The sequence below is a fragment of the Cyprinodon tularosa genome, unplaced genomic scaffold, assembly GCF_016077235.1.
Source record: "Cyprinodon tularosa strain WSP-4 unplaced genomic scaffold, ASM1607723v1 ctg49, whole genome shotgun sequence".
Taxonomy (NCBI): domain Eukaryota; kingdom Metazoa; phylum Chordata; class Actinopteri; order Cyprinodontiformes; family Cyprinodontidae; genus Cyprinodon; species Cyprinodon tularosa.
The window spans coordinates 1,399,004-1,414,819 of record NW_024039218.1 but is presented as its reverse complement, the minus strand read 5'-3'; the positions used below and the strand labels follow the sequence as shown (position 1 = coordinate 1,414,819).

At 38.8% G+C, this 15,816-nt stretch overlaps 1 protein-coding gene across 5 annotated transcripts in view; it reads right to left on the bottom strand.

Annotated features, from left to right (window-relative positions):
* The window catches only part of dachd (dachshund d), a 152,385-nt gene that overhangs the window by 48,652 nt on the left and 87,917 nt on the right, over window positions 1-15,816 (bottom strand). For all 5 annotated transcript variants that reach the window (XM_038302384.1, XM_038302385.1, XM_038302382.1 and 2 more), the window contains exon 3: window positions 13,727-13,879. In XM_038302384.1, the coding sequence (XP_038158312.1) occupies window positions 13,727-13,879 (153 nt within the window). The remainder of the gene's footprint in view (window positions 1-13,726; window positions 13,880-15,816) is intronic.

The window sequence follows — 15,816 nt, the reverse complement described above, 5'->3', positions numbered from 1 at the left end:
AGTAAATGACCTTTACCAACCAATGCCAACATTCTTGCGCTTGATAACGCAGAGCAGAAGAAGGGGAGGGGTGGGGGGGCACACAATGGTGGGTTTAGTTAAACACACTCATGAACGGGGTGGATGTGCCCGAGAGAGCCAGGCCCTTCTGGACGCATTAGCCAAACAGCCCTTGCCTCTCTAATTTGGGTGGGAACCAGGCTTGCCTCACATTTGTCACAAATCGCTCTTGACGACGTGCACAGGATCCGTGCAAGAGGCCCGACACCCGAGCACTTACAATAAGCCCTGAGCACAGAAAAAAAGTGCTGCGAACAGACGCGGGGAGCAGAAGGAGAGGGGAGATATTACCAGCAGCTGTTACTACTGCGGGTGCAATATATTCAAGTCTAATCAATAAAACTCCTGCAGACAGTGACACCCAAGCAGACAGAGGAATCATTTTCATCTGATACTTAGAAAAAGCTCCCCCTTTTAAAAAGATTGCTTTCAGTCAATGACAACCAGTTGTCATTTGACTAAAGCCCCTGAAATGAAATATATTGACGAGTGTTATCAATCACAAGCTACTCTGCCGTCATATCCTGTTAGCGGATGGGGGGGGGTCGGAGTCAGCTTGCTCGTGGTCATCAGATGATCTGCTTTAATTAGAAACTGAGCATCACTTCCTCTAGCATGCATGCTTCTATCAATCTCCATGTAAAATAAAACAAGGATGATATAGTGTGAGTTGAAGAATGCTATTTACCTAAATGCTACCATTAGAAGCAGGGCAAATATTAAGTCTAGTCACTAATTATTAGTCCAAAAATTAGAAAAAGGTAAGAAAAAAGACCATTTGGGGATGCCTAAGCATCAGAAATAATGTTGTAGCTTTTCTTGTATGAGTGTTGCCCTTGGTAAGTTTCTCCATATGCTCCCCATATTCAGTGCACGAACAAGATTATTAAAATGTTCATATATATATATATATATATATATATATATATATATATATATATATATATATATATATATATATATATATATATATACATTAAGAGAGAGACCACATTTAAACATTCAAGGATATTTTGTCTCAACAGCATAGTTGTAAGCAATCACGAGCAAAGATTGGTGAGGTCAGCCCTAATGAAAGTGATTTAAATTCATTATTGTCCATTTATTGGGCTGGACGAAAATGACCAGTACTGTCTTTTATTAGCCCTACTTATCTCTGAACTTACCTTCTCCTAAAAACAAACAAACAAAATAAGCCATTATTGGTACTGAAAAAACAGTTATGGAAACATTGGAAAATTCTGTTTTCGAATGTTGGGACAAAAAGGCATTTGTATTTCTAAATACCGTAGCAACAGGGTACTAATTAAAGTTTGCCACCATAATTGTAGACATTTTATAAGTGTTTCATCACCTTCTGGAGAGTGGTTTTAGTACACCTGCAAACCTAAAGGTTGTTTAACAATTATTTTAGATATTATGATAAATCATTTTCTGGAAAATTTTGACCATGCATATATTTTACAGGGAAAGAAACGTCTATGCTAAGCTTTTAACTGACAAAGGAAAACAAAAAGTTATCTTATAATTATTAGCTATTATTGTTTTTTTATTTAACTGCAATGGTGATATGTGCTGGTTGCCAGTATCAGAGTTTGTGAAGGTTTTAAACAGCTACTAGCTACTGCCTTTAGACACCAGAGACTGAGGACTGCTGAAAGTTTTTCTGCAATATCCCTCTACCACATGTAGCTGTACACTCATGGTCAGCTTGCAGAAACAAGTTACTGTTGCTTTTTAAAGGTTTTGTGTAACTCCAGCAATATTGGAGGACTATTGTTATTTCACTCAAGGTTGCCATACAATGAAAATCTCATAACAACCCGTGTCCTGTACAAAGTATATAAATGTATCTATTCATAGTATTCCAAAAACAAATCAGTGGTTGAGGTTATCCTTAAAACACTATAATAATCTGATTGCTTCAGCTACCATGGGATGTTGTTCTTTAGATCTAGAATTAACAGAATATTATCAAGTTTAGTTCTGCACATAATTGTAGAATCTATGATTCTCGTTCTCATTTGAGCAACAGGTTTTTCTTTAGGACTGAATTTGCTTACCCTTTGCGTCTTTGTCTCATAGACTTTGCAAGGTTGGTGATATTCACTACAGCTGATAGCTCGATTAAGAAAATTGTTCAAATATTCCAATTGGGAAATATTGACAAAAGATAAAGAAACCTTCTATTACAGAAGCATCTCTGCACATCAGAACTGAGTATTTCTATCTAACAATGCTCTTTGATTCTGCTCATCACTGCTGCACAACCAGACATTTCTCTGTCGTAATCACAGGAATAGAGAATGTCATTTTCTAGCTGTGATCACAGCCTCATCACTGTTATTGTGTAAACTGTAATATCTTTCTTTCACGCTAATGTGTCCTCTTACGCATAATCAGAGCCAAATGGCAACACATGATACCCAGACTGTTGTGCTTCTCCAGCAGAGCACACGTGAAATAAAACGCTCCTGTCCCATGCAGTCGCACGCTATGTACATTTCACAATCCTCCGACCTGAGAAAGCCCATCATTGCTGAAAGGTTGAATGTCATTTATTACACGTATCACATTTACACCAAGTGACATTGTCTTTTCAAATTGCGTTGATCTCTTCACTTTTAAAGGTCATCCCCTTGCCTGGCTAAATTCAACCTGACAGAGAATGGTGAGGAGGGGACAGCCAAACACATGCATCACTCCCCGCATCAAAGCGCTCCGAATTAATCTTTCCAATTAACGGAGAATGAGGCCTAATGTTGATGAAGGCCGACAACTTGACTGGTCAGTTGTTGTTTTTTATAGCTCTGCTCCTGGTATTAGCAGCTAACCGCAACAGACAATCAGACAAATGTTTCCCTTCCTCTCTTCGTACATCTTTGTCAATGCAACCTTGACACCACTCAAGGATGATAGAACTTGATATGGATCATTACAGAAATAATGTATAATCACCCCCCCTCACCCCTCCCCTATCCCCAACCCGGTATTGTATTCTACTTTTCTTTTGTAGTTGTCTGAGTTTGTGTGTTTTTGCAGTTACCCCAGTACTCCTTGCAATTTCCCAGTCATGCATATTCAAGTGGAATACGCTGATGTTTAACAGCCGACACAACCAGAATTAGAACGAGGACATTAGGCTTCATTAAAGGGAGAAATGATTATCAGGTTTATCTTTTGAAATGTCTATTAAAACGTGTGCGCCGCTCCTTCACTTATCTGTCACCTGGCTCCCATGAGCCTGGCACACTAATAGAGAGATGGTGAGGGCCAATGCCCAAGAGGAAGACAGAGAGCCATCAAGCTCTTCACTCAGACTGGAAGGCTTCCTGTCTGCTCTGCCACTCTATATCCAGCTCAGTGTGTCTGACTCGGTTACCCCCACTAGTCTCCATTTCCCCAACAGTAGCAGCTTTAAGATACCCTATTTTGTCCTGCAAAGCCCCTGGGATTAAAAGAAAATATCAAGAAAGTATGATTGGCTTGAATGAATTAAAGTACACATTATAATGAACTCAAACAAGTTAACTCCAGTTTTTCTAAACATTTTCATGTCAGTTTGCAATACTTCCAGAGTTGCCGTATTTTCGCGACCATAAGGCGCATATAAACGTCTTTTTTTTCCCTCAAAATGTGCGGTGCGCCTTATAGTGCGGTGCGCCCTATGTGTGTTGTTACTGCGGACGTTGTTGAGACCACCATGAGAACGTTAAAGGGGGAAGTGTGGGCGTGGATTGTGTATAAAAGAACATGTATGTGCTTTATGCAGAACATTGTTGTCTTAACAACCCTGAAAATGGCAAAATCCTTGGAACTTCAACCGCTCAACATCGATATGAACTGGCCGTTCAAAGTAAGGCTGCGAGTGGCGTGGGAGCGATGGATGACAGACAGAGACCACAGTTTCACGAAAAGTGGAAGGCAGCGCCGGGCAAGTTACGCCACAGTTTGCGGATGGATTGTAGATGCTTGGACTAACGTGTCTGCTGGCTCTGTTGTTCGAGCTTTCGCAAAAGCCGGCATCTGAGGAGCCGCACGGAAAGTGACTCTGACAGCGAAGAAGGGGAAATTGGCATGTCTGATTTAGCGCAGCTGTTTAATTCAGAAACAGAGGATGATGACTTCGATGGGTTTGATTAATACTTTGTATTAAATACATGAATAAAGCACAATCATACTTAGTTTTGCTCCCGCTCTATTTTTAAATATTCAGTAGAGGTATTTAAACGTAGTATAGGATATGTACCTGTATATAAAACATTGGAGTTAGGCTTTATATATTGCAGAGGGGGATGGATGGATGGATGGATGGATGGATGGATGGATGGATGGATGGATGGATGGATGGATGGATGGATATACTAACAAACTCTTCGACACTCATCGACAATGGGGGACAATGGGGGAACAGAACACTTGGAAATGCAAATATCACTTTATTTCCATACGTATCCAGAGCTTAAAAATGCTCAATTGAAATGCCACAATTTTCCAGGTTCAGAGGGGATTCTCCTCAGCCTATGGCAACAATTCTTTTTTTTTTTTTTTTTCCAAGAGCTTTCTCTGACAAAGGCTCCCATAAGAGTACCAGAGAGGAAGATGGATGAAGTTGCCCCTAGACACTCATATCAGGTCAGTGTGTGTTTTATCCCCTAACCGTTAGGGTAAGGATTGATTAGGAGGGTGATACCAGATCTGAGCCTGAGGGCAGCACGTTCTGTCAGGAGGAACAGGAAGTCGCAGCCTTGCTTCCTCCTGTCATGGCCCACATTCAGCACAACCTTGGCCACCAGAGCCGGTTTGAGCTAGCAGCTTTCTTGGAGCGTGCGTAAGTCCTCAGATATGTCCTTCCACCCATAGAGCCTTATTATTAGAAAGGACATAAACAGACTAATTAAATCGCAGCAGTGGAGCTGGAGCTGACAGCTGACACTAAAACTGTGACTGAACAGATCTCTATTAAAGAGCAGGAGTCTATGTTATTGTGCCTCTGCCAGCTCTACCATGCATTGTAAAAGTATTTATATTATACCCCTTAATGTGATTTAAATGATTCACAACAGATATCTGTACTTTTGGGGGGATTGTTTGTGCCTGAGTGTAAAAAAGAATAAAGCTTTAAGATGAAGCAGAGGGAAATTAATTCTTGTTTTATTTTAGCCTTAGGTTACTTCCTGGAGTCTTTTGGAAAGAATCCTCACAGCATGACCCTGCCAACACCATGTTGCTGGGATAATGGGTTCAGGGGGAAATGTTAGTTTTCTAATACGTATTGTAGTTTCTAAGGAGATCAGAAAACAGAAACTTTGGTTGTAATCTGACCAGTTCAGCACATTTAAGCTGTGGCACCTGAGCAGTGGATCTCTGCAGCTCCTCCAGAGTTACAACAGGCTTATTTGTTATTTCTGTGTGTAATCCTTCATCCCTCTGTAAGTCAGTTAATGTGAACAGACATCTCTTGAATGTTTGAAATGTTTTTTATAGCCTTAACCTCCTTAAAACCTCTCTAAACGGAACTCCTGACCAGTCAGATAATAAAGTCAATTAAACATGGTTGGACTACATTTACTGATTTGGTGGTTTCTGGCCTGGTGGTTACTGTATTCTTCAGTGTCATCAAAGCAAAAAGGGATGAATGACCTGTTATTGCCACATCTCAATTAGGTGATAATTTGTTGCCTCTTACTTAAAGTCCCAATAATATAAATTCATTTTGTATAGTTGCAAAAGGACAAAATCCTGCAAACCTCCTGGGGTGTGAATACTTTTTTAGTCACTGTAGATGTTTCAAGCTCCTTAGTGATAGTATAATTTTTTTATCTTTAATATTTTTCATAATTTCCTTCATATACACCCTAATGTCTTATTAAACAGTCTAAAACAAAGCATTCACACTCACTTGTGAGGTTCTGAATGTTACAAATGCTTTCCAACAGAGCGGTAAACACTCCAGTAATTAGTGCATGGTATCCAAGCTGACTTCCACCAGCTCTGCAACACGGTCAAGCATGGACCCCATATAGAGAGGAGCCTAGTTATGCATTGATCTCAAAAAATTAAGGCTAAATAGCCCAGATTGCGGTGTCTTGATGTACCTTCTGGATGAGCAGTGTACTCTGCTTGCATTGTTAGCTGAGTAAACAGGACAATTTTGAATCAAATGAATACACGCTGAATAATTAATGCGCCGTAAAGCCTTATTGTTACCCATGTGCACAAAATGTAAAAGCACTGATGATGAGAAAATATGGTTTTAACGAGTCAATAATGGTGAGTGCAACAAGAACAGCCTAATCAATGAGGCTGCAGCGTTTGCAAACAAGGACTTGAATTATAACGCCAATAATTGATCTCTTCCACCCCCCCTTCACTTTTTAGTGTGATGTCATTGTTTATTGATTGCTGTGTGCCAATGAGGGATGATGGGAAGTTTCAGAGTTTGTTTTTGCTCTGACTTCTGCTCCACCCTGTCTTCGTTCACCCCCTCCAACTCCTCCCAGCCTCACAGCCCACCTCCCCTCCACCCCTTTCTCCATTTGTAAATTTGCAAGCTGTAGCACCAGCTTAACCAAAAAGGATTAAGTCCCATACCCAACTGAGAACACAGATAATGCTCAGTAATTGGTAAAAAATGAAGATGAATGGGACAGCTAGATAAGGACCAATTAGCTGCTGGGAGTGTACAGCTGTGGTCTCCTCACAGAGCGTTCTCAGGGGCCAAGGCCCGCTCTTTTTGCAGCAATGAATGCACACACACAGGCAAAAAAAAAACAAACACAAAAAAACACATACGCACTGCAAACACCCAGGCATGATCGTAGGTCTTGCAGGAAATTTGCCCAATAACCGATGGAAACAGGACTGATGCCTCCTATTGTCTCACACTCCGAATAAGGCTGAGCTTCAGGTACCTGTCAGCACCCATCCACATCAGCCCAGAGTGCAAGTTTTCCATTTGCAATCGAAGCTAAAAGTGCTCAAAACCTCTAAAAGGTTCCAGAAGGCGAGAGTTGAAAAGGACAGCAAAATACATGAAAGGAGAGCAGCAACTGTTGTGTCTTCTCTTCATGCGGTGTTGTCTTTCCGTGACTTGTTTGGTCGGCATGTTGTGGCATCATCTGGCTGATGACAGCGGAATTCCCATATCTAATTACAAACAGGATTTCAGCTCCATTAGTGCTGTGTGGTAGGGAGTCAGATGAGTGGCAGGGCAGCACCCAGCGGCCAAAGACGGACTGGGGGACGTAAGTGAGACAGGGCTAAAAACCATGGGCTAAAAATGACACACGTCTTATCTTTTCTGTCTGTGTTCTCCAGGTCAAGGGAAACCAAACACTTTATTTCTCTTCTGCGCTCTGTAAAAAACAAAGAAAGCAATTCCTTCCTTGAAATTGGCAGGTGTTTGTTAGAGGGCAGCTGACAATATTTTTTCCGCTGGTAATGAAGGTTGTGTCCCGGGGTCAATGCGTTGGGAGGGGACGGCGCGGGCGGTTTATCCCCCTCAAGGCCAAGAGCCACACGTGTTTTCACTCGGTCTGTGATCTGTAATTGTGGCATTTCCTGAGAGGCGCAGGAACAATCCACATTGTGCTTTGAGAGGACTCCCTCTGCCCAACTACAGAGCATAAGGAGAAAAAAAAACATATCAAAGAGGCCCCCCAGACACACAAACCTCTAATTCCATCTTCCTTCATGGTAATTTGTCATTTCTACTTCTTTATCTATCACTTCTTCCCCGAGAACAATTTTTCTCTCCGTGATTTAGTATTTTGGCAAAGGATTGAACGTTTTCCCTCATAATTAATAACAGTGATGCAAACAGGAAGGTCTAATTGTAATGAATATTTAATGCGAGAGAGAAACATTAGCCTGTTCAATTTACATCAACACAAAGACGGCGGTGGGCAATCCAACTCCGCAAACAGCACAGAGTGTCCTTCACTGGCTGGCTCCTCTATGCTTGGCTTTAAGCTCTTCACAATAAAAAAAAACAGTCTGCTTCAAGACAAAGCACCTGTATTTTATCCCTGAGTCCTGTTTTAACCCATCTCCCTCTATGGGATTATATAGCTGTATTTCCTGATTAAATAGATCCGCACACTGAGAGGCATTATCAGAGACATGCAAATTAACATATCAATTCCTATCTTTGGTGGTCACATGGTTTGTTAAAGCAAACATGTTCGTTTTTTTTGCAGCTAAGTGCGGGATGATTATAATATGTCAGTCTGTTTCCTAGGAGCAGCTGTGGACGGGGTCAGCAGGAACAGTTCACAATGAAACTGCAGCCAATAACACTTTCTCTTCCAAATGATGTCACTTTGGTGATCCATACATCTGGACTGCTTTTTAATAATGTTTGAGATGCTCTGAAATACAGGATGAAGGTGGAAGTTACAGAAGGTAGAGCTGTGGCAGATAGCTACTTACTGTATCAGAGCAGCTTCCAAAATCTAAGTCAGAGCTTATAATATTTCCATAGAAGCATTAAGTGGCACCTCCAAACTTCAAATACAAAGAGGTATGTTAAAGTATGGCTGCCATGTATAAGTGAAACTAGAATTATGTAAAATTATACTAGTTTTGACAATTGCATTTTATCATCACCAGCCTTTCTCCACGATAAGCTCTCCCTTATTGTCAGCATCTTAGCCAATAACATCTATATCAGCAGTACTCATAAAAGGCTGTGAAAGTCCTTCAATATATGGATGTCCTGAAATGCTATGATCTACCAAATATTGCATTCAAGCAGTCCTGATTGCCACATTGCACATATTGAGTTTGTGATGATGTCTGGGATTAAGGAAACAACATCAGGCAGCTGTTTGGATTGCTTTGTTCCTTTATTGAGCTAATCATGTTAGACTCTGATGTGCTGTGAGACGCTACACAGTTAAACATGCAGCCTCTGTTATCTTATTTTAGAACAAATGGTGAAATCCTGTGTAACTACAGAGCACCCTGCATTCTCTTTCATACTATATGGTCCAGCTATGAATAATAATGGATATATATTTAAAAATGAAAGCTGCTTAAGGCCGCTTTAAACTTCAGTCATTTAATTTTACAATCTAACCCATAATCAGAGGTTTGTTTTATCGCATATGTCAAGATAGACTCAGCTGTTATTTGTTTTAAATCCCCCAAAAGTTGAACCTTATATTGTGATATGGTGTACTTTGATTGATTTCACCTTATGGGCACCAAACTGCACATACAAATGTGTTTTTAATTTGTGCAATAAGTGGGCATGTTGCAGGTGATCTAAAAAAGATATCTGCACATATGTTAAGACTATGCAAACCAGTTAGGTTCTACCAATTTAAATAAGAGTGAATCCTTCAGAGTGCTGGTAAGATTCAAAACTTCTAATTATAGCTGATAATAATAACAAAATATTCAAAAAATAATAATAAAAATATATAGAGTTCTTTACATAGGTAGCCTATTTTAAGTGATACCAACAAAAGTTAAAAATGAAATTGCTAAAAATACTGTGTGGGTTTCTAAACAGGAGCAAACGTATAAAACATAACTGTGCTTCGCTCAATCCAGGAAGAAAAAGTAACCTGTTGCAAGGAGTAAGGGATGCACACCCATCCATGCTAAATGTTTATATTGGAATATCCTCCACCCATGAATATATGCATTTTTGGAATTAGAATATTATCTGCTATTGATGAAGGCAGAAACACAAAAAAAGGGTTAATACAGGCCTTATATTGTAAACGCAAATCACTTTGTGACTTCTTTGAAGAGCATACAAACATGTTTGCACTTTTTAAGAGCACAAACCTTCAGAAGATCAGGCGCTAGATATGTCCACTAAACAGAGGTGGATAATTCAGGTTCAGAAAGTCAAAATGCTGCCATGTTTTCTTTCATTCTGTTCACCTAACCAGGTTATTAGTTTCTGTCTGTGTTGTTGAGCTGGACATGCAAAATGGAACTAATCTCTAAACAGTTTGTTTTTATTTTTTTTATTGCTGAACCTGGATTGTCCACTTGTGCCAAATATACTGATGAAAAAGTTCTCTCTAACTCAAGTTTAAAAGAGTGGATGAGATATGTTGTAAATCTTTATAGCTGAGTTTTAATTCATTATTTCACAAATATAGTGTGTCATTTTAGGATCTTCAAGAGAAAAATGTTCTTTTGTACATTTAACATTTTATTTGATAAGGGGTATATTTCCTACTAAAGCAGAAAATTTGTTTTTATTTGCTGCAAATGAAAAATGGATTTCAGCAACATTTTTATTGGCAGGCCAAAGCTTTACGATATCTGTAAGAGGAAAATCGGCGACAAAACTCAGATCAGTGCTTAAGCTAACCTAACATTTACACTCCAAAATAGTTCCACTCATAAATCAGAGCACATTGAACCAGGCATCAGTTTTAGAGTGAAATTACACAATGTTTCCACCTAAAACCTGAGTGTTAAGAGTCAGAGGAGCTGGATGCTGCAGAAGAAGGTGAAATGTTGGTTCCTTCGTTTTCATGGCTCCACAGTGCAGAACCATGGCCATATATCTCCAGCGTATTATCAGGATGACTCCTGCTGGCCACCCTGTCACAGGAGAGTGCTTGATATAAACAAGAGATTGCTGCGACACCCAGTAATCAATATTAGGATGGTTTCAGTACCAAACATCATTTGTCTCTGCGAACATTCCTTTGACCAAACGGAGCATTAATTCAAATCATAAATCTGAGCTGATTTAAATCCGAGGAGAGGGAGAGAGGCAGTACACCCCCCCATCCCTCTACGACTTCTGACTGCCTGCCCCTAATGATTTATTTTCTACATTTCTGCAAGCGAGAGATTTGTCCATACTCACTGACAGGTCACCTTCAAACGCCAGTGGCAGACTGTTCATCACCATGCAGACGAGCATCTCATCGCTGCGAGTAAATATTAAAGGAAAAGAATCCAATTGATTGTGGATGGGCCTGAGAGGCGTCACTGCCATATATTTCACTCAGAGAGCTAATGCTGTGGCCCACACCTAGAAGCGCACCCTCCCTTTCTTTTTTTGCCAGAATTATGATTCTTCCGGAGAGCCTTGTGTGGCTGGCTGCGCCACTCAAGGTTACAATTTAAATTGTAAAAAGATAAAACTGTTTCTTATTAGCTCCATTGCCACAGCCTTGCTGTTTGGTGCTCACATTTATCTTTATTTCGGTGACCTCGCAGGCTCACATTTTTTTTCTTTTTTCTTTTTTACACACTCCATTCTCTTGGAGTGATGACCTCACGCTTTATGCATTTTGCATTGTTAAATCGGCTTTGAAACACATCCTGTTTTTATCTCCCGCACCACAAGCCCCACTGTGTCAAGTGTTACTTTAGAAATGTGTCGTTTATTTCAGTAAGAGAACGGAAACCTCTATTTAGCGTCCCAAGTTGCAAGGATTACATCTGGTTTATAATTCTGAAAAGGCCTTGTGAATCTGAACCAGCATACATTATCAGTCTCTTTTAATTCACTAAGTGCTTGTGTGTGATATTACGGAGCTCCTTCTGCTTTTTAGGGCTAATAATTAATTGAAACGGCACATAGTGAAAAACCAGAGCTCTCACAGCAATTCAATTAGATCATGTTAAAAAGCCGATAGCCGGGGTAAACTGTGTTCACAGCTTCGCTCTACAATTAGGCTCTTTTTTTCTCTCTTAACATTACAGACTTCAAGAAAAAACAAAACTCCCACTCGCACTGAATTTAGAGCTTCCCCCCTACATGCAAACACATTGAATTCAGCAGCTTACCATGTCATAAACAACTGGTATAACAGCGGGGTATTGGATGTACCGTGCAAATCTTTGGTTTTAAGTCAAGCTGTATGAGTAATACCAATTAGGCTTTGCTGGATTCTGGCTGAGACAAGACAGGAAGTTAGAGTGAACTGTTGAAAGAAACAGAAGTAAGTTCAGCATGTAGTGTAAGCAGAGACTTATTATTCTTTGCTTCTGAGCATATTTTAAATGGATGGTTCCTACAGGTATGAAATTTCATACCTTACCATGTCCACAGTTCTTCTTTTATTCCAATTGTTTTCAAAGAATTGTGGACATTTGAGTTAAAACACATTTGCCAAGTTGGGTTCTGTATGTTGAAATTCACTTTTTAGATTTTTTTTCACAGTTTGTTTCAGGTTTTTAATTTTAAATAATTACCCTAAATCACTTTGATATCTAAAAAAAATATTTGTGCAAACATATTTTAACTTAACAAGTGAGAATGACAAATGTTGAACATTAAAAAAAGTTGCATGTTGCAGGGTACATGGGAGAGGTAACAGTTTTCATCTGCTTTAAATATGATCCCAATTCATTCCAATGTAAATCATATATCCCTATTATCTGACTTTTTGTATGTCAGATAGTGTTTCTTGATTAACTCATAGATCAAATATAACAAGAGTTTTTATGTATTTGATTGAAAATAATGATAAAAGTAAAACTTAAGAAGTGAATGTTTATCATTCAAAGAGAATCAATTGTTCCTGTCTTATACAACTAATTAATATAAAGTTGACTTTCTATTAAGCATTGTAATACACAGCTATTACGCTCCAATTGGCACCTGGTAAAATAAATCAGCTGTTTTATTTATAATGCAGATTTATCAAATTAGAATGAACCAATCCACTTACATTTTAAGTTAAACATTTTGATCTGTGATTCATTTATTTATTTTTTATTGTTTTATTTTTTTTTAACAATTAAATTCAATTTAAAACTGGGATCCAAAAAGGTCCATTGAGTGCCAAAAGAATCTGTCAAATGGTTATTATTTACTTTTTTTAGTATCTCAGACAGTAAACCATTAAATAAATAAAAATGTAATAAAAACATAGGCTTTTGTGAGACAAATCAAATGTCAAAGAAAAAAGAGTACAACATTTTTGAGACACTCTGAAAAAAGAGAAAAGGCTTTTGCTTTTATATGATTAAATTCATAATACAGTCTGGATAATTCAAACATGTTTTCATGATCATTATATTTTACATCCTTTTATGCTTAGACTTAAATATTGATCACTCAAATTATTATTATTTTTTTCACTGATAAGAACTCTGGAAACATTTTTTTTTAACCTGACTTGTGTTACGTGTCACAATAGAAGAGAATCAAAGAGAAGCAAACTGTAGGTAAAAAAGTATGAAATGTAAGGAAATTGTCCACAAAAAAGAGGAAATTGTGAATATTGTTATTTGGAACCCTTTTCAAAAACTTGTTAATGACAGAAAACAGTCTATCCTTTTGTAGAAGTTGGTTCCCTATTGATATTCAGCCATCATTCACACAATATTACTGAACATTTACTATAATCAGAGTACTTATGTTGATTCAATGAATAAAATGTTCAGTAACTAGTTTAACTGATTTTTAAAGAAATTAAATCTGCAACTAATAGACAAGCAACAAACAATGGCTTTAATTAAGTTATCTGAATTATTTTATCTATTTTATAAAAACAAAATGAAGTATTAGATTATACTGGTAGAAATTCCCTCTAAAAGCTGTAAATTATGTAGAAAGTCTCTGTCAAGTAAAGTTGTATTAAAATGCTTTGGAGCATGCATCTGTCATCCATTACTGTGAGTGCAGATGTGTCAGTGACAGTGCCTGTGTGTGTGTAAAGGGCATCCTCACCGACGCCAGAGCTGAGGTCTCCATTCTCTCCGTCAGCCCCGTGGTGGTTGGCGTTGCCGTGGTAGCCGCTCATCGCCTCCAGCTTGATCTTCTTGACCTTCATGGCCTCTGCGATGGCTGCGTTGGCAGCTGCTGCCGCGGCCGCTGTCAGGCCTGGAGAGAGGAGGCAGAAGAGACAGAGCGCTTATAGACCTGCCGCACCGTCTGCTGAGGCTGAGCAACACCACCTGGGAGACAATTCCTTTGGTAAATGAAGCAAACAAATGAATATGGCTTCAATAATAACAAGAAGAAACACTAAGTAATTTCACACACTATGCTGAGCGAGCTTCTATGAAATGCCAGCCCTGTGGTTCATCTTCTGACAGAGCAGATCTTCCCAGCAGGTTATCATGCTGATGAGATGGATCCCTGTGTGTATGGCAGCATATGATTTTTATGAATGTTTTGAGGACTCCAGCAATCCTCGCCTCTGTACTGATGTATTTGTTCCCTGATAGGAAGAGATGCAGTTGAGATAATAGTGCATGATGCAAGCATTCTGTGTGCACAACTTATTACAAGCTATGTGTTTGTGTTTAAAATACTGTTTGATTCTGGAGAAAAGAAAAAGCTAGAGAGGCTGAAGCAACACAACCAATGAGTCTTGTTTATGGCAGCTTCAGTTTTGTTTAAGTGATTTAATCAACATAAATACGGCTAACGTTTAAATGAACTCAATCTTAAAACAGCGTAGCAGGCACTTGAGTTTTTTTCATGATTAGTGTTTGCAATTTTTCATTATGCTCTTAAAAAGGCTATGCCGTGATCCAGTGAATAGTAAAACCATATCTTGTAGAATTTAGTGTAAAAGCTATAGAGAAAAAAAACAGGTGACAAAGTAAGATAAATCATTGCTCTTTATTTCAAAAAGACACATTCGAAAGTTTAGAAATGGAAGGATTAAAAAAACATTTGCAGTATAAAACATTACGTATACCATTCCTCAAGTGTATCGTATTTATAATTACATTACAGAAAAAAAGCCAACACAACTTCCTGGCTGATTGAGGTATCAACTTACCAGTAGTGTCAAAAAAACACACCTTTGTTACTTAAGTACAAGTACAGATACTGCAGTTTAAAAACACTCTGGTAAACGTTGAAGTATCAACTTGACCTCTTTACTCAAGTAAAAGTGAAAAAGTATGTGCTCCAAAAACTACTTAAAGTATACAAATAAAAAGCAACCTTTAAAAAACAGCCAGATGCCACTATATGAATTGAAAGTTCAAGTTTTTGACTATTTCGAAAAATTCTTTTGAGATAGGGCCAAGGATGAGGGAGGTCTTGTTAGTCTCCATCTCCAGATACGCTCTCGCCTGTGTCCGACCTTTCAGACATTTCAACATCTTTTTCTGAATCAACATTGTAGCATGGCAAAGACAATTCAAGCTTGAACACCTGCTTGCTTCTGATGATTTCCTTTAGCTAACCAATGAGTGTTTGTGTTATATGACTCATCTAATTACACCAGTTTTCACTAGATGTGGATGGCACCAATGATCTGCATTGGATGGCGCACATGACGTGAAATAAATATTTATAAACATTAAACCAAAGCCAAGAGTAACGAGTAATGTTTTTTTTTTTTTTTTAAAGGAATAGAAAGTAGAGATTTGCTTTGCTTAGCTACATAGTTACCCACACGCCTCTGCATCGTAGGAACTATTGGCACAGCCAGCCTCACAAAATTGAAGAGAAATAAATTGTTTCCTTCTATATCCTCTAAACGCTTGGCGAAACATGCAAATGTACACACCTTTATATGTAGCTTCACGTATTTATTAATGATACTTTTGTATAACATGTGCTTCTGTGTGACACCTATAAGGTCGAAGCCTTACTGGATTTGGTACAGCAGTATTTATTTTCTTTTCTACTCAGGATAGTCTCCTTAAGTCAAGCGGACACTGTGCAATTTTCGGCGCGATTTTCCCGTCATGCGAGAATCTTTCGATCGGGCCGACTTTGAGCCTGATCGTGCGTCATGTAGTGTTCAGGGGGTTACAAGGGGCGATCAGCCTCTCATGACCCCCTCCTGATCAGGA